This window comes from Rissa tridactyla, chromosome 1 (assembly GCF_028500815.1).
Source record: "Rissa tridactyla isolate bRisTri1 chromosome 1, bRisTri1.patW.cur.20221130, whole genome shotgun sequence".
Lineage (NCBI taxonomy): Eukaryota > Metazoa > Chordata > Aves > Charadriiformes > Laridae > Rissa > Rissa tridactyla.
The window spans coordinates 28,570,437-28,590,204 of NC_071466.1; the positions used below are offsets into that span (position 1 = coordinate 28,570,437).

The 19,768-nt window shown below is 36.7% G+C and overlaps 1 protein-coding gene across 9 annotated transcripts in view; it reads left to right on the plus strand.

Moving 5' to 3' along the window:
* Positions 1-19,768, plus strand: part of NBEA (neurobeachin) — a 511,894-nt gene that overhangs the window by 199,302 nt on the left and 292,824 nt on the right. For 8 of the 9 annotated variants that reach the window (XM_054223413.1, XM_054223357.1, XM_054223366.1 and 5 more), the window contains 2 exons: positions 5,280-5,718; positions 18,388-18,542. In XM_054223413.1, the coding sequence (XP_054079388.1) occupies positions 5,280-5,718; positions 18,388-18,542 (594 nt within the window). The remainder of the gene's footprint in view (positions 1-5,279; positions 5,719-18,387; positions 18,543-19,768) is intronic. The other variant, XM_054223375.1, reaches the window with a different exon arrangement.

Sequence of the window (19,768 nt, forward strand, 5' to 3'; positions counted from 1 at the left end):
TGTCTTAATGTTTTATTTAAGGTGATTCTTCTCACTGTTGTGCCTCAGCCTCTGAGGACGTTTCCATTGCAACTCCATTCTTGGGTACTGCTGTCAATGTACTTTTAAATCAGACTCATTACTTTTTGATTCTGTCCCCACACTTAGTTTCTCATCTCAGTTTAATTGTGCTGCTTCTCGTTTATGAAAACAAGTAGATTGATGTTGCTAGGAAGAATTTCTTCCCTCTCTTTATAGCCTAGAGCTTAGGAATTGATTAGTTGACTCTGCCACCTATGGAGGAAGCTATAATATCACTGCCTGGTTGGATTGAAAGCATTTTCACCTTGTAGTGTCCCTGAAAGTTTGTCGAATACTACAAAGTGGTACATAAAATGCAGATAATAAGGTTATTATTAATGCCTTAAGATAGCTATACAGAAAACAACTCATAAATTCTCCAGTGCGCATGCAAACTGAAAGGTGGCAGCAACTCCTGTAGCAAGATTGCCCCAAACCTTCTGTTGCCAAATGTTGCTATAGTGTTTGCAGCAGAAATTTGACAATGATTTTGGATAGTGTGATTTTTCAAATAAATTTTCAACCATATTGTAAGCAGTTAAAAATAATAATTTTCATCCTTTTTTACTTCTGAAAATTTTCAGCTGATTTTTCTAATAAGTTTAATTTTTGATAAAATGAAAAAGAAAATGAAACACAGGAATATACACACAATTTTTCCATTTTTTTAAAGTAAATAAAGATTAAAAGCAGAATATTTTTCTTGCCATTTTTTTAATGGCAAAATTGTATATATTTACCTCAGATATGAAAGGTCTCATTATTAAGTTAATAAACATGGGGGGGGTGCGTATTTTTTAGGCATATGGAAGCAGTGCAAGTGCTATTTAGGTAACTCAGTAGGTTAAAACAATTACAATACACTTCATAAATCACAAGCAAACAAGATATTTTAGGGAAGGAGCATGACGGATGAGGTCACCAGATATACAATATGTCATTTAGTTAACTTAAGCCCATATTTTTCCCATAATGTAGTAGATGAACTCATTAGTTACAATGAAAAACAGTAAGAAGGAGGCATCTGGCTTCCAACTGCCTATTTCTGACAGGGTTAAGATCACTAGATCTAGTAATGTTTCTGCTTTGTCTACTGACATGGCCTTGTGCTGCGGAAAACTGATGAGGTTTGCTGAAAATTTACAGGCTCACTGTCACAACGTTAGAGCATAGACAGATGCAATCAGTTATATTTTTGCTTCTGTTCATGTTTATCATTTTGCTAAGTTACTTTGAGTATTTAGGATTTTTGTAAAAGCATACGGGTTACCAGTTTAAGATTTTTTCTAAATAATGTTATGAAGCAGTATTCTTTATTCCTGAATTCTGGAGGCAGCAGAAGTGCTATGACACAGTATAAATAAACATAGAATAAAACTTGTGGATATACGGTGTTGTAACTAAAATTGGTTGGGTTTTGTGACCCACGCTCAGGAGTTAATAATTTAGCTAAAATAGTACTAATAATAATGTTGATCCAGAAGGCCTTATAATACATCTTTTCAGACATATTCGTCTGAATTTCACAAATAGTAATTTGCTAGTATTCTTTTTTGAGAAGCAGTTATTAAGTAACTTTATTTGTTCTGAGTTTGTTTTCCTTTGATTTACAAAAAGTAAATCGGACCTTTTAAATTCATTTAGCTTGCTTGATGTTTTAAAAATGAGAGTTAGTGCATTGGATTTAAGTAGTGGTTAGAGATTGTTATTAACAGTGATAAACCAGACTAAACTTAATTGACTTAGCGCAGTGTATTCGTATTAGGTACTGGAGACACAGTAAGAAAAGTAAAGATACAGGTCTGGTTTCTGTGGATATCAAGTATCCGTACATTTACCTGTAAATAGAATAACTACTCTTGATATACTTTCCTAAATAATTTTTATTAATGTTACGTATCGTATAGTATGTCATATCTAAATTCTATGTTCTCAAATTTAATTTTCCTTCCATTCTTAACTGTAAATGGTGCAATCCTTTAGGCATTTTATTGTCATTTGGGAACAAAGGATTACAAGGCACCTGATGAGTAATTAACTACAGTCTTATTTATAGAGTTTTGAAATTAGTTCTGACTTTTTGAATTTGCTACTCTAACTGGAAGGCTATTCCAGAACCTTAATTCCATAGTGATGACTGTCACTTCTCAATCTAAATGTATTCCTGGTGAATTTGCAGTCACTTTTTCTTATGCCAATTCTTCCATTTAGCTTAAATCCTTCTTCTGGAGTTTGCATCCTGAAAATACGCGTATAATAGCTGTTGTATACCCTCCCAGTACTAGTTTGGCCTGTCTGTATCAGCCAAACTCTTTTTTTTTCTGCAACAGTCGATCACTGTGGATCTCCACAGTGGCACTTCCATCTTTCTTAAATATAATGGCATACACAGTATCCCATGAAGAACCCTACCAACGCCTTCTCAATGCCATTAATACTTGACTCTTGCAGGAGCTATTCCTTCAGAAAACTTTGGAATCACAGTTGCCTTTTTCATAGCGGTATTGTATCAGTAACTGAATAATTACACAGTGACTGATGTATCCAGGTCCTTCTCTACAGTCATTTCCAGCTGATTAATGCGAATTATAATGGGAATCTCTATGTTAGTCACTGGATGCATAGCTTTTCATAATTCCGTCTTACAATCATCCTTCTGTGCATCAATTGTACCTTGTAACTTTGTCATCAGCAAATTTCACCAGAATGTTTTTACTTTTTCATCTGAAATCTTTATTAAAATTTTGAAAGAGATAACTCCTCTGGTAGTCTTCCTCAGTCTGATGGTTTTTTTTTCTTTTGAAACTATTTGATGTGTCCTTCTTAGGCAGTTTCCTTTCCCACCTTCTATTAGTTTCCAGGTTCTCCTGACTAAATTACTATCTGTTGTGACAACCACAGCTTTACTGAATTTTACTACATTGGCCCTTATTTTGTTTGAGCACTAAATATTTAAAAATCTCTTTTAGCAAAGCCATTTTGTAATCTGTCTCATTCCATTCCGTTACTATACTTTATTCCAAAATAAATCCTGAAATCTTGCTTACTGGCTTCTAGTTGTCTAAGCTGAAAGCTTGTAGTTGTCCAGATCATTTTTTCCCCTTTCTTAAAAAGAAAAACCATACGTTGGTATTCTCCAGTCATATGTCACTATCTCCACTTACCTATTTGGCAAAAGTACTCGCTACTAGACCAGTAATTTTATAGACTGTTTATTTCAAAATTGGCTTGGAGTCAGTTCATTCCCTTGATTTTAACATATTAAAATCTTTCTTCTGGTTTAGCTAGGGTATTTGAATTTCCACAACCACATTTCCATCAGCTTTACTGTCTTTAGGTTTGTGTTCAGCATTGTTGACCTTAATGAAAATCGAGGTTAGGTGCACTCTAACTTCAACACGTAGTGGACCGTCTTTTTTTTTAGTGTCCTCTTTTCATTTACATAATAATGGAACCTTATGCTATTTTACTTACCATACGTTACAAGGGCAACAATCTGTCCGGTCCTACCCTGCCCTTAAGTTGAGAGCTGTTGTCTTTGTGTGGATAAAGTTTGAAGAGACAAGCAAGCAGAAAATTCATTAGGATCATTCTGTGGATCAGATGTCCTTCTGTGCCAAATATAGGCAGTAGTAAGTAGATACGGATTTTTTTACTTCCTGACCCGGCAGATGCTAAGTGCATTTTATGCAGCTCATAAATCCAGTTTCTACTTCCTGCTTCACAAAGCAGGGCTCATATCTATTTGATAAGATGTGTTTAAGGCACTTAGGAGACAGAGAAGAAGGAAGTGGCTTCAGCATTTATGGCTGTTAAAAGAAGAAAACCCCATTGTTATAATGGGTTATTCCGCTTTGTGTTTTTAAAAACCTCTTCTGTTCTATCTATCTATATCTGTTTGTTAATGCTCGTACACATGGAGAGTTTTACACTACCATTAGTTCAAATGCATGAATAATCTCATACGCAATTTTTTACGTGCACATGCGTACATGCACACTTATACCCATGTGGTAAATATGTCTAAATACTTTACACCTGAGTATATCAAAGAATTGGTAATCAGTTATCTGATTGTTATTAAAGTTATGTTGTTGAAACACATTTTGTTTGGAATAGGCAGAAGGGCAGAGCTTCATCTAAGTACGTTGTAAAATATTTTCCATAATATCTAAACTGATATAACAGGACCATCCAAAAAAAAGGTGTTCCTAATTCATACACAGGCCAGATAAATTTTATACTCAAGACAAGTGTTTCGATGCAAATAAGGTAGCTTGAAAATAAATTAAAAAATCAGTTTGAGTGCAAGCTTTTTGTCATTAAAAACAGCCATAGTCTGTTGCTCTAAAAAAGATAACCAAAAAGATGAATAGGGAAGTTATTCACAGCTCTAGCTAACTTTCCACTAAACATAGCAAATTATTCTTATTTAATGAAGTTGTTCTGTCTGTTTCACTGAAGTAATTAATAGAGGTATGCTTTTCTCGGTTACAAGATGTTGTAGAGTCCATTCCAATCTGGAAACGTTCCAAACTCAACAGATTTCACTTGCTCATCTTTATAAAGCTGTGTTTATTTTGTTCTTAGCTTTTGCCAGAAAAAAATATGGAATTTTACCTTTTGTGGGTAAGGGAGAGTTATCTAAGGAATGAACAATAACACTTCTTTTTTTCATTTGTATTCAATGTAATGATATGTGTGTAAAAACGTGTATAATACAAATTTTAAACAAGAGGTAAAGCAAACAAAAGGTCTCACAGTTTTCTCTTGAATGCAAGCTTAATATTTTCTGACAGCAATAAAAAGATTATATTTTATAGTTATCCTGAAGCATAAGTGAGTTCATTTTTCTCTTCCAGTAGTCTCTCAGATCATACAGATATGCAGCTGATAGGTTATAATTTTGAGTGTTGTTTTTGCTGGCAGTATTCTACTGTTTGATTACTGTGTGAGCAGTGGGTTGTAATTTCTAAATGTCACTGGGTTTGCATAATGCAACTTTGGGCTCCCTCTTCCAAGCCTTTATATATGCCAAACAGCTGTTGAAAGAAAAAATGTTTTGTATGTAGAATGAGATTTTAAGGTGTAAACTACTAAGATTTGTGGGCTTTCTAACACTTACATTTCTGTCTTGTAAAAACTCGTGATTGTATTTTTAGGAGAAACAAAAATAAACTAAGTTACAAATATTGTTCATAATCTCTATTTCACTGCAGAGACACCAACTGTATTTCCAGAAAATATCAAAGATAAAGAAACACCGACACCGGTTGAAGATATTCAGCTGGAAAGCTCTATTCCTCATACAGATTCTGGAATTGGAGATGAACAGATGCCCAATATTTTGAATGGGACAGACTTGGAGACCAGCACAGGCCCTGATGCTATGAGTGAGCTGTTGTCTACTTTGTCTTCGGAAGTGAAAAAATCTCAGGAGAGCTTAACGGAAAGCCCCAGTGAAATCTTGAAACCCGCGTCATCGATATCCAGTATCAGCCAAAGTAAAGGCATCAATGTCAAGGAAATACTGAAGAGTCTCGTGGCGGCCCCTGTTGAAATTGCAGAATGTGGTCCAGATCCGATCCCTTACCCAGATCCCGCACTGAAGAGAGAAGCTCATGCTATTCTTCCCATGCAGTTTCACTCATTTGACAGGTATATGGCTGGATTCATTATTTTATATTCATGTTGTTCAGAAATTTGAAGGATTTTTTTTTTACATGGTTATTCTTCTATTGGTTTGTATTAGACTATATTAAAAAACAGCTGCATTACTTCTTTTCTGTGTTAACAAAACAGACTGTATAGTATAGACAAAAGTAATTCACCTTGTTTTTCTCTGTCAGCAGTGAATAAAACTCTATGAGGTACTTGGAAAACAAGCCTGTTGTAAAGAAATATTTTTGCAATAAAATCTTTTTTCCTTTAAAACGGCATTTTAGTGAGGAAGAGGAGGAGGGGTAATATCTGCTGATATAGAACAGACTGACTGCAGAAATTCAGTCAAGTATTCTTTCAAAGGCTTAAATTTTAGTTGGATCCATCATCGCACTGTTTTCTGGTACTGAAATGCTTTGACCATGGCAAATTGTTTGCATGGTCATGGTGGAAACCAGTTTCCTTTTAGGTCCTTAAAAAGCAAATACGCTCAAAAGTTAGTGTTTAAAAATAAACTGCTGAACATTTACACAAAGAGTCCTTTGTTTCCGTTTTCAGGCTGTAGCTTCCAAGCTTCTAATGCATTTACTTTTCTTTAAATGCTCGCTCCACCTGTGTTATCCTGAACATAGAAGTTGTCTTAAGATGTGCAGCTGACAACATCCTTCCAGAAGAAGGGTAACCTGTTCCCTTGTGGGCTCAGTCTTAACCTGTGCAAAGAGCTAACTCCTTTGCCTGTTGGTGTGCTTACAGTTTCCACTATAAGATCCCTGCAGTTTCTCCATAAAAATGTTTTAAAAAAGTAAGAAATGGAATCAAGACTTAAAGATATGGTAAATCGTGTCTCAAAATTTTAAGTGAAGTTGTAGAAATATATTAGTTTGTCATGCAGGTACAAGAATTAAAATTCTGGAGGAAATTAAAAACAAAACAAGAAAATGGCTATGTTGTGATTTATGAGAAAAATCCATCTGCATTTACACAAAACCTGCAAAAATGTCACAAATGTCTTCATTGAAGTCTTAAGAAAAACAATATGCAATCAATGTTTTCAGTGTAATATAGACAGTAAAGTGCAAGAAGATATATGAGAATTTTAGAATAAAAGTGAAGAAGCATTTTTTCCTTAGGAATTCCATAGAAAAGCTGGTGCCTTTTTGTCTGTGTGTGTATATATATATTAGCACTGAGGCTACTCTTCTGAAATAATTCAATAAACAATCAACATCTGTTGTAACAAAGAAGATTGACTCAAGCTACGAAAAGTGAAAAAGTACTTTAGAAGCAATGAATATATCCCTTTCTAATAGTATTTTAGGTCTTAAGGCCATTTCAGAGAAAAGCTCATTTAGCAACTGTTTCATTAAGAGAATATTTCTTTGTTCAGCAACCTGCATGCTTTGATTTTAGAGTGATTTCAATGTGAAGTGAAAAATACTTTTTTTTCCTATACGGTTAGGAATTTTTCCTTAAACCTCTGTGAGGAATCATCAAATTCCAGAATGCGTTCCTGTATATTAAGCTGTACCTAACTGTAACCACCAAAAGGTTACTTTAGTTGAACCTTTTCAGCTAAATTTCTACCTTGGTCAATTAAGAAAAATACTTCCTTCAGAGGGTTATTATTAATTCCCAAATCGCTAGACACGTAAATTAAAATGGAGCGTATCGCCTCATGACGCTAGAGCAAACTTAACATCAAGGTGATTGAAGAGATGAGGTTTACACTACATTTCTAAATTATAGCTTTATAGGAGAGCATTAAGAACTCTAACAGGCTGCAGTAGGTTGGCCATAACCTGTATTTAGTGCGAGCACCTCCGTTAGATACTTCTTGTAACAATGTGACTGCTTGTACCTTTTGAACATCATTATTAGTAGTTGCTAATACACAATCATGGAATTATTTGAGAGGCGCTTCATGTCTAGAGCTTATGGGTTTTGATAGGCGTTTCATACTTCATAAGTTCGCTTAGCAGCCCAGAGGGTTTGGTGATTTGGTTTTTCCCTATTCTGTTACCCTGCTGACCCAGTTGTGATTCCGTGATGTGCTATATAAAGCATACACCTACATTTGTAGCTTGGTAGCATATGTTACACCACGTCAGCCCTTGGCTTTGTTTACTTCTTCAAAGAAAAAAGTTGGTAATGGTTGAAGTTTAGGCAAAAGAAAGACCCGTTTGTATCAATTTTGTTGGGATATTTTGTTCTCTTCAATAGATCACCCTGCTATCTGATTTTGGTGAGTGAGGTAGGTCATGCTTTTTAATACAACTAAAAATGGCTGCTTCAGGCAGGTGCCAGCAGATCAGGAAGTGTTAAATTCTTACCGACAACTAAACGAGTGTTATTGAATTGTGGGCATCTCACTAAAACAGGACCTCAGCTGGCCGGTTGCACCTCATGGCTGCGTTACTGAATGACGACCACTGCTCAGGCAAACACTTCTCTGTGCGCTTTGCTCAGGTTTACAAAGTACTTGCTTGACCACTGTGACAATCTTTGGAGGCAAAAGATGGGTGGTGTTGTTGCTTTTCTTTTTAAAATCACAAAGGAGAAGCAGATTGCGATCTTGACCCTGTAACTTTTCATGGGGGGGTGAAACAAAGGTTACGGGGGGAAAAAACCTTGACTGGCATATTGAAATAACATTAGAATTAATTAAAACATTGAGAAAGCAACATGAATTTTAGCTTGTGGTGGTTTATGTAGATTTTGTGTTGCCTATAGTATCCCAATTATCATTGAGAAACTAAAAAAACTTGCAATGCTATTTCCATGCTTGCTCATGTAAACATAATTGTGTTTACTGCTATAAACTAACAATTAAATAATAAGCACCACATATTTTTTTAAGGTTAACACTGTGCCTGTGGACCGTATTTCTCTAGGATCTTCTGTTGCGGTAGTTTATGCAGCTTTTGGTAATTCACTGAGCAATGTGGCTATTGGTCATGTTTATTCTCTCTCGTGAGAATCATGAGCAATGGCATGTATTGTTTTGTCAGGTTTTATTTGTTTCAGTTTTCATAAAATATACGTGGTGATTCCATATTTATAAGCAAATCCAGGTTAGAAAAATGCATTTTTCACTTTAATCAAAAGATATTCTTAGTCCTTGTGAGGCTAGACTTCTTTTATTTTATTTTTGCATTTGGATGGCTGAGTGCCTTGTAAAAGAAGAGATTACTAAGTTATTGTAGAAAAATAACTATCTTTGTTGTTTTAAAGATATTTCTTTAACTAAAATCACTGATCTCACATGCAGGTAAATCCCATATAAAGCAAACTCCTTTAAATGGAATTGAAGTTAAGAATTCTATTTTATCATTTAATGCGATGTGTTTTACTCTGCATGTTCTTTTAATTGTACATTGCTAGTATGTTCATAAGAGTCATTGTGTAATAGGCTATAGTGTGTTCTTCTGTAGAATTTGTGCAGTTATAAATGAAATATAAAAGCAGAAAACGTGTCCAGCATGTTTTATCAAATAGGACTTGTGTGTAGTTAATGTATGCAGCAGTTCAAGTACTATCGAATGTAAATGATGAGGTGATATTGATGAAAGGAGGGGATTGAGGTCTCGGGGGGCGCTGATGACGGATTGAACAGAAGCGGCCTTGCGCCGCACGTAACTCAAGTCTGTCGTCTTCACCGCTCAAAGCCGTAATGGGAGGTGGCAGTCTGAAATGAGTTGCCACGGAAAAGAGTATTATTTTTGAAATGCTTTCACACAAATCACTAGGCCCTGCATACAACTTAGTTTCATGCTTTAATGTCATCAGGAGGCACAAATTGGTGTGTCTAATTGTTTGCCACCTGCCAGCAAAATGAGCTGCCAGCCAGCCAGACGGGTTTGATTGTCTGTCAGCTCTTCAATAGATTGAGAGTGACAACATCAAAAATTTCACTTCAAACTCTGAAGCTTTGAGCAGCTTTTCAGAGACCTTTTCCCCACAAGTGCTTCTGGACAACTGCATTTTTCAATTAGTTTTCAATATATCGCTGCCTTCTGCCTCATCTGTCTTAAGGTAGCCGTAATTACATTATGAGCTGTATAAACAGATTTCTGGGACGCTGGAGCCTGGATCCTCAAAGTTATGACATGTCTTTTAACGTCAGACTGAATTCCTTGAAAATGGCATCCCGGATGACATTTTTAGAAGGAAACACAAAGGGTTATTTCACCTAGATTTGCAACTAATGGAGCATAACTCACCAATAATTCCTTTTTGCCTTCTCATCTTTTGTCTGACAAAAATGAGTCCCTGTTATTGATTTTTAGGGTTTGGGGATTTCTTGTTTCTGTTTTTTTGTCAATTTGCATTTGTCCCACTAGACACAACCTAGGCCATTAATGTTTGTGAATTTATTTGTGATTCTACCCAGTACTACATTCTGAAGCCTGCATTTGTTCCACTCTACCTTTTTTCTAGTGGAGAGTTTTTAGAGAGGTGCTAGTATTGAAATTGAGAGTGCTTTGGTTTTGTGTCTCATTTATTATTTTTTCAAAGTGAGGTAATTTACATATATTTTCTGTACTTAGCAGAACTCTTTCAATAGGAAGCATGCTTCCATAAAGCAGAAAATCTTGAGTTCCTGGAAATGAGAAGATCAATTATTTTTTGTTGCTATTAAATATCTATATTACTATGGGTTTGCATAGTTTAAATGCTCAATTAAGTTTTTTCAAACATATTTTGAAATATTTTGAAGGACACACTTTTGAAGTATTTTAGTCTTGTTTTTTCTTTTTTCTTTTTCCCCCATAGAAGGTACTTGGGGCCACTTTTAAAGGTATTTAAATGCTAGAGAACATGGACATCTCGTGAAATCCGATCAGGGGTGATGCATGTCCTGCCAGTTAGTACAGAGAAAGAAGGTCTTCAAAAAGTATAAAAATCTATGTTTTATGTATGTAGGCCATATTTAGAAGGACTACTCAGAGTCTCTATGTGTTTTACTAGAATATTTTTTTTTTTTTTTTTTTTTTACTGTTTGACAGAATGGGAAAAAGACAGGAACTGGGAGAGAAGATGGACTGAATGTTCAAATACATTATTTATCCATTGTATTATTGCCCACCTTTGGGAGATCACTGATAGGCACTGCCCTACACAGTCATTTAATAAAATAGCTAAATTAGGAGATTATATTCCTGTTATAGTCCTTAGATTCTTCAAAAGATATTTGCTGAAAAACAGATTTGATTTCCCTGAAAACTTAATAAAAATGAATTATGAATAAATAGAAAATCATAGAATCTTCGTGGTTGGAAAGGACCTTTGAAATCATCGAGTCCAACCATACACAAAAAAAACCCCAACCCTACAATCTCTGCCACTAGAGCATGCCCTGAAGTGCCAAATCTAGATGTTTCTTAAATACCTCTAGGGATGGTGACTCCACCACCTCCCTGGGCAGGCTGTTCCAGTGCCTGACCACTCTTCCAGCAAAGTAATTCTTCCTAATATCTAATCTAAACCTCCCCTGCAATCTACCGTCTTCCACTTTAAAACTGTTACCCCTTGTCCTATCACTACACTCCCTGCCAAAAAGTCCCTCACCATCTTTCCTGTAGCTCATTGAGGTTCTGGAAGGGGCTATAAGGTCTCCTTGGAGCCTTCTCTTCTCCAGGCTGAACAACACCAACTCTCTCAGCCTGTCCTCACAGGAGAGGTGCTTCAGCCCTCTGATCATCTTCACGGCTCTCCTCTGTGCTTGTTACAACAGATCCATGTCCTTATTATTTTGGGGGCCCCAGAGCTGGACACAGGACTCCAGGTGGGGTATCACAACAGCGGAGTAGAGGGGCAGAATCACCTCCCTCGTCCTGCTGGCCACGCTATATGTTTTTGTCCTCTCCCAACAGAAAAGATTACTTTATAAAGTTAATAAAGAAAAATACTCGGAGAAAAGAGAACACCTTTCCCATGAATCAAGAAGGGACAGTTACAGGTGCTGTCACCACTTAGTCATTTCATTCCCCGTTACTTTGGGTATCACAGTAGTTTGTGAACATGTGAATGAAAAAAATATTCAATAATGTGGGAATTAAGTGACTCATCTGGGGTTCCTCTTCATTCTCAGTAATTTTCCTGATCTTCGTGTGAGGGAGATTGTGGTCCAAAGGAAAGACTTGGGAGCTCCTCTGTTTAGAATCTTTTCTAAGGCAGCAGTTAAAATACACTCCAGAGAATGGGAGGTATGGTTTCACATCCTGTTACACAGAAAAGGGAATCGAAGTGAATTGTCTCTATTCCTAGAGAGTGTCTTAGCCGCTCGTTTCCTAAATAAAGTGGAGGACAAGGTGGAAGCGCACGTCCATCTCAGCAGTTCATTTGGAACAATTTCAGACAAAATATATTAATAGGATCAAGTCAACCAAAATTGGGTCTATTAACCCTCATTTTTTTTCATTAAGCTGTAATCGTATTCCTCTTGTCTGTCATTTAGCAACCTGTACACGGGTAACTCTTTCAAAACTCTTCTTAGAATCATAGAATCGTTTGGTTGGAAAGACCTTTAAGATCATCAAGTCCAACCATTAACTCAGCATTGCCAAGTTACCACTAAACCATGTCCCTTAGTGCTACATCTACACGTCTTTTAAATACATCCAGGGATGGTGATTCAACTGCTTCCCTGGGCAGCCTGTTCCAATGCTTAATAACCCTTTTAGTGAGGAATTTTTTCCTAATATTCATCCTAAACCTCCCCTGGTGCAACTTGAGGCCATTTCCTCTTGTCCTATCCCTTGTTACTTGGGAGAAGAGACCGACCCCCACCTCTCTACAACCTCCTTTCAGGTAGTTGTAGAGAGCGATAAGGTCTCCCCTCAGCCTCCTTTTCTCCAGGCTAAACATCCCCACTTCCCTCAGCTGCTTCTCATAAGACTTGTGCTCTAGACCCCTCACCAGCTTCGTTGCCCTTCTCTGGACCCGCTCCAGCACCTCAATGTCCCTCCTGTAGTGAGGGGCCCAAAACTGAACACAGTACTCGAGGTGGGGCCTCACTAGTGCCAAGTACAGGGGGACGATCACTTTCCTAGTCCTGCTGGCCGCACTATTTCTCATACGTGCCAGAATGCTGTTGGCTTTCTTGGCTACCTGGGCACACTGCTGGCTCATACTCAGATGGGTGTCAGCTAATACCCCCAGATCCTTTTCCACTGGGAGCCTTTCCAGCCACTCTTCCCCAAGCCTGTAGCGTCACATGGGGGTTTTGTGACCCAAGTGCAGAACCTGGCACTTGGCATTGTTGAATCTCATAACATTGGCATCGGCCCATCAATCCAGCCCATGTCCAGATCCCTCTGTAGAGCCATCCTACCCTCAAGCAGATCAACATGCGTGGAACCATAGCCGTATGTCAACTGAAGCTTTATATATGTTTTATCAGCAGAAACCAGCATCTCTCTAGTCCTTAATACGATTCACTGGATATACAGCTGAAAATTATACTGGGCTTTTGTCTTGCTTTTTTGCCCCACTAGGCCACTGTAAAATCACTATTAAAGCTGTTTTGATTTTTAAAGGACTGCAGCTTTTTAGCTCTTGCTTTTTTGGATTTTTTTGCATCATATATACAGGATTATGTTCATTCCTCATTCCCAGTTTATACCTCATACTGATTGTCTCTTTATGTTTTTTTCTTTATTCAATGATGTTTCTAGCATTTAATACATGACATTTTCACTTATACTGTATTCACATTCTTACAAATGATTAAATTTCCAGTATTTTCCATTTCTCTGTTCAGCCAAGACCCTTCATCTTTCATGATAGTTAGCTTTTTAACCTCTTACAGTTTTTCTTTGTTTTTTGTCAATATTTTTGATCACTTCCGATGCTTCAGCTAATTTATCCTGAATGCAGAGGAGATTCTAGTGACTGGGACTTTCACTGGGAGTAAATACTCACTTTCCTGCTTTATCTGAGAGTGAAGATCAATGATCTTCTTGCCTTTGTCCTAAAATCCTACCTGAGATGATTTGCTTTCTTCTATTTAGAAAAAAGCAATTTGTGTTTAGTAGATTAGGATCATGTCATGTACTTCAAGATTTGGATGTTTTGATAGATTTGGATGTTTTGATGAACGTATGGCATCAAATGATTGAAAAAATCCCTAATAACTGAGCATTCAGCACAAAGGTTTCATTTGCATGACTCTCCAAGACTGTATACTTCTGTGAGCCTTCCATATCCTTTCAATATACCTCACATTTTTTAATCCAGTTTTTCTTCTCCATGGCTATTGACTCTGAGTTACATCCCTCCTCCTTGATTTCAGGTGAGCCTTGTCTTAATGCAGTCAGCCTAATAGAAGGTTGCAGGTTTCAAAATGTGTTGTTAGTACATACTAATGATCTCTTGCTACAGACTCAAATCAGAATCTAGGGCCGAAATCAGAAAGAACACTGAGTAATCAGCAATATACACATTTCATAAAGGACTGGACATGTCCATAGGTATGGAGAATATGAATAACTTTCAGAGAAGAAATACTAAGATTTATTTTTTTTCAGAGATTAAATTAATCTAACTGTAGGACAAGGTGACGTGTAATATAGCAGACAAATTGTCCCCCATTTTCTACTGTGATTTCTTCTGAAACATCTGGCAGAAGTTGTTGTTTGACACAGAGTACTTCTGTCAAAAATTTGCCTGAAGAGCACTTCTTGAAAATCCTCATGCTTTCTGCTGCTCTGGGGGAGGAAGGGAGGAGCAAGAATATTAATTCAGCCTTAAGAGGTTTCACATATCCCAGAAGAGTGCAAAGTGATTCTGATTTAATTGCCGCTGCTCAGAGGGGTAACACAAGACCTGCAGCATTGGAGGCTTATCTCTGACCTCTTGATTGACCTGAGTGATTAGATTGGAAGACCTTTAGATTTTAAAATGGAGAAAGGGATAAAGAATGTGGATCAGAGCAAGAGATAGAAAATACAGTGCTGCATAACTTGATTTGCCTGTCACCAGCACTGGGTAGCTAAATTTTTAAGGCAAGTTAATTTGAGAAAGTATTTTTTTTCATTTCCATTTCCTCTTTTAGCGGTTCAATGTATTGATGCTATTATTTTCCATCTAACTATTTCATGTGAATTACTAAAACCCAGAAGAATCCTGTAGCTATTTGCCAGGGTTATTTAATGAACCAGCAATGCACGAGTGGTGTGGAGGTTCAACCAACAACACTCATCTTAAACATGATGTGAATTATGATGACTTTAGGCTTAGATTTACTATTTGAAAATGACACTCATTGAGTAACAAAATAGCGGTTAGTAGTCACGTTTCTTTTTAGAATTGTGAGCTGCCTGATGAACAGAGAAATAAAATTAGCTGCTGTAGCCAATTACTACTAAGCTTTCGTTGGCTAAATCATTGAGGATCATTTGGGAGCATGATGTGATTCAGAAAAATGTGGACCACTTTGGAACATTTTGGAAGTCTGAAGTATGCTTTATACAACAAGGCCTAAAATTAAATGACAGAGTGTATATAACCTTTTCTTCTAGTGTGTAGATTTCTCTTCCTCCGTGAAAGAAGTATCTGAATGTGCTGTTGTAGTGGTTTGATAGGTTAAAAAAAGGGGTTTTTTGACTTGAGAGAGGTCTGTCATCCTCTTTCACCTTTCTTGTTCTGCTGTTCCTCTGATTGTTTTACACATTTTTGACCACTGTGTTGTGTTCGTATAGTTTTTCAGTCTCCTTCATCTGGATGTCATTCTGTATTCACTCGCTGTGTTTTGATTTATCAGTAGGAATGAGACACTTTGACAAGGTCACCATGTATGACATGTCAGAAAACTGCATTTTCTTTCAGTCTGGGATGATATTGTCTCACTGATTTTGCCTATTCTTTTGGTAGAGAGGCTTCTCTTGACGTTTCTTGTTAATTTGTAATTTAATAACACCTGACCTGTTTTAATGTCCTGATTCAGACCTACAAAAGAATGTCAACCCTATGTAGAGCATTAGTATTCATGGGATCTGGGAAGGATTTTCCTTTCTTTTTGTGGGAGCTGATTTTTAGTCTTAAACTACACTCTTAAGAAAAGAATCTTTGCCTTTATAGGAGGCCAGTACATTACGTCTGAGGAGTGAAGTTGACACATGTAGTCTTTGCTTTGGAAAGTTAGGTGGTCTTTTGGATACTCCGAAAGACCACTGAGCTGTCTGAAGATAAGGAGGGAAAACCTTGAATTTAGCTTCATCTTCTTTGGAAAAGTAACAAGGAAAGTAGGAAATACTTTTGCAACAATTGTGTCAGCAATTTAGTAGGTACCAATACCAGACAATACAGGAGGGAAAAATTATTTTACTTAAAATAAAAACCAAAACAAAACAGATTTCACTCACTCACACTCTGTCTCGTGTTTGCAAGCACTGGAATGGGTGCGTGTGTCTAAGGAGTGTGTCCAGCAGTCAGGCATCCCCCATGCTTGCAACCAAATGCTAGGTCCAGGATTTGCTGCCATGACATTGTGAGCATATATCACTATCAAGTCTTCCTTGCATCTCCTGGTTTCTTCATAGGTTGGAAACTATTTGCAGTTGGATATGCTTTTTTTTTACCCTTATGGAGCTGTCAACAGCCTGTCCTTCCCCACCTCTTTGAGTCATCACCGTTCATTATTTTGGTCTCCAAGGTCTGGTTATCTTGTGAAGCTACACTCATGCCTGTGGTCTTTATGACCTGATAATCCACATGCCATTAGCATAGGCCAGTCTAAGACTATTCATTCTTCATTCACACCAATCCTAGCCTTTCAATTGCAGTTCTCTACACTAGAAGGACTCTGCTCTTCAGTACTTATTCAGTACTCCTGAACACACAGAATTCAAGTATTTGATTAATGTATTAATTGAGCTAGAGAATTTTGTGTGTGGATAGGAGCTGATTTTAAGACATTTCATGGTGTTATGGAGCAGGTTAATCTAACCCGTGTAGACCCGGCTTTATTCACCTGTAGCTGCTACTATGTAAACACTTCATATCAGCAGCGATTGTAAGAGATTATTAACTGCAGAAAAAAGCAATTATTTTAGGGTCACATATCTTAATCAATAGCTATTGCATTGTGCAAATTCATCTTCTCCTAATGTAAATGGAAGGAGACAGAAAACCATCAATACACCTATAATTACCTTTCTAATAATACATACTTCAGAGTAGAGGTAAAACTGTTGTTCAGAATGCAGAGACGTCAACTAGCACTGTTACCCCTCTAAAAAGAGTGGGGGAAAAAATGGCTTATGGATTGTTTTGTACACTATCATCATATAAGTGGACATCTCAAAATATAGCACTTGTATATAATTCTCACAATGGTGTCAGCAATACAATTTGCATCACCAGTCTTTAAAATCCAGGGAGACTGAGGAGATATAAATAAAACTACATTACTGTAAAAAATTGTCCTGCATCTTTTGATCCATTGTGTGCCATCATATTTACACAGAAGTATAACAAGATAATTCCCAAAGGAACTTCTAGAGCAAAATTTGGCCTTATTACCCTATCTAGTTGTATTTTCTTGCTCTTTTATTTGATCACAATGATTAAAGTGCTTAACCAGAAAACACGTGCATGATGACGAAAATATATATTTTTAACATTTACGAATATGATTTGTTTTAGGTTTGTTTTCCATTCAGGTTATCTACTGAAATAGACTTTTTAGGATTAGTTTTTTATAGATAAATGGAAATATTAAACAGAAAAAATGTAAATCTATTTGTCTGCACTATGACAGCTGTCCTGTGTTGAAAAAATATTAATTGTCTCTGTAATATTTTCCTCCTTCTTCCCTTTTAACATGTACAGCAAGCCTTTTAGTTTTGAGATTTGAAAGAGAGTAGTGTAAGCTTTGGTGAGAACGTGTTTGTTTGAATGCAATGTTGTCTATATATATCTGATATTACATCAGAGTTTTTGCATGAAAGCCCTGTTCTCTTCTTAAAAGCTTCAAATTCTCAAGACTGCATTTTAAATCGTATTTTTAAATCAACCTGATAACAATACTGTGAAAGCAAATATTTGCAGTGTTACATTTTAGGTGTTCAGTTTGCATCACGTGCTGCTGATTTAAACGAGTATTAAAGTTTTGCAGAAGGCTGAGTGCAAAATTACGTTTGTTAGTCAGCTATATTTGCAAGACCAGTACATGCATAGTACTGAAGAATCAACTACTGTATTCAAATGTTCAGGTGACTGGCAAAAAGAATTGTCATCTCAGCTAACTTCAGTAAGATCAACAAATTAATGTACTCATTAAGACTGCATACGTATGGCCTGCTAGTGTGCTGGCATCATTTCCAACACTTTCCAATGTTTTCTTTGCAAATCTAGAACACAGGTGATAGATAGCGCTGTTCACAGCATCTCAGTGAAGTAAGTGGTGGGGTCTTTCCATGCTGTTGGCACTGAAAGACAAATTAAGATTCTCAGGATCACATGAAGCTGCAGACAAAGGATAGGAATATGGGGTTAGGGTCCGTTAACCTAGTCTTACCCTATTTCAGAAAAGTTAAGAAAATTGACATTATGATGTGTTTTCCTCATCAACAGCGTTATAACACAGCATAATCCCATCAGAAACAAAACCTCTTGCTGACTCTGTTGTGCGGTTTTAGTAATCTGCCGTTTCTTTTTCCACAGGAGCGTGGTTGTACCAGTAAAGAAACCCCCTCCAGGCAGTCTGGCCGTTACCACAGTTGGAGCTGCCACAGCTGGGAGTGGACTGCCACCGGGTAGTACACCTAATATATTTGCTGCAACAGGAGCTACACCAAAAAGTATGATTAATACAACAGGTATTGTCCTTAAATATTTTTGTGACCCTCATTTTTTCTTGTTTGTTTTTTTGTTTTGTTACTTTTAGTGATGTTTTGTTTTTTAATCATCTTTTTTGTTACCGTTTTTGTATTTCTAAAATAAAAAACCTGGGAAGATTAAAGCTTGGCCTTTTTTAGAGCCAGCGTTTTCTCTTGGTGTATGTTTATAATCTTTGATAGTGCACATTGGACTTGCAAAGCCTTAAATAAGTGAATAAATAGCCTTAATACTGTTTTATAAGCATAGTTTAGAATTGAAATGAGCTAACTTCTCCAGTGCCCTGCAGTAGAGGATGTTTATATGATACACACCAATTAATCCCTCCTCGTGCATCAAAGAAAGTAAAGACAAATAGCTACTTAATAAATATCTTGTAGATTGCGGAGGGTTAATATTTTGGGCAATTACTATTTGTCAATGGAAATTATGCTAGGATTTTTGGAAGGCTTTTCAGTAAGAAGCTACCTAATGTAACTGTAGTCCTGTCTTACCAGTAGTTGTTTATTGTAAGCTGTAGAAGGAGGACAAGACCTTATTTTAATTATTTATAATAGTAATAATGGGATTGTCTATCATGAAGGAGTCTCTTGACCATGGAGACTGCGGTTTTCATTCAGAAATGAATCCTTACTGAGAGCAACTGATGTTTACTTTGGAAAAAAATTCAGCTCCTTTGCAATGTCTGGCTATGGTGTGTTTTCTTTCTAAACTAAGCTTTCTAAGCAAAAGCACTTGAGAGAAGAGCTCTCTTCAAGGATATCACAACTTCAGTCAAGGGTTAAGAAAGTGAAAATCTCCCTGGGGTTGCAGAAAACGGAGGGGGAAGCTTTTGGCATCCTTCTGCTTCATGGAATAATATGAAGACACACTCATTTTTTTTTCTTTCCTTTTGCAGATTACCTTAAATACCTGGTAATAGAACTTTGATTTTTCTAAGGATAAAAAAAAAAAATCTTAAAATCTAATTATCCTGAGGCAGATGGGAGGAATGAATGCTCTGAATAATGTTATCACTTCTATGAACAGCTCCATTTGTGTAGCCACTTCTGTTAATCTTGAATGGATTTCCTTTTAGGTACTCTTATGTCATGCAAAAAATATCCTACATTGGAAACCCTGTTTTCCAAATGATACTGACTAGTGTAAGCTTTTCAGTCTTCTCACTGATTAAAGATCTGAACTGTTTTGGCTGGAATGTAGTAGC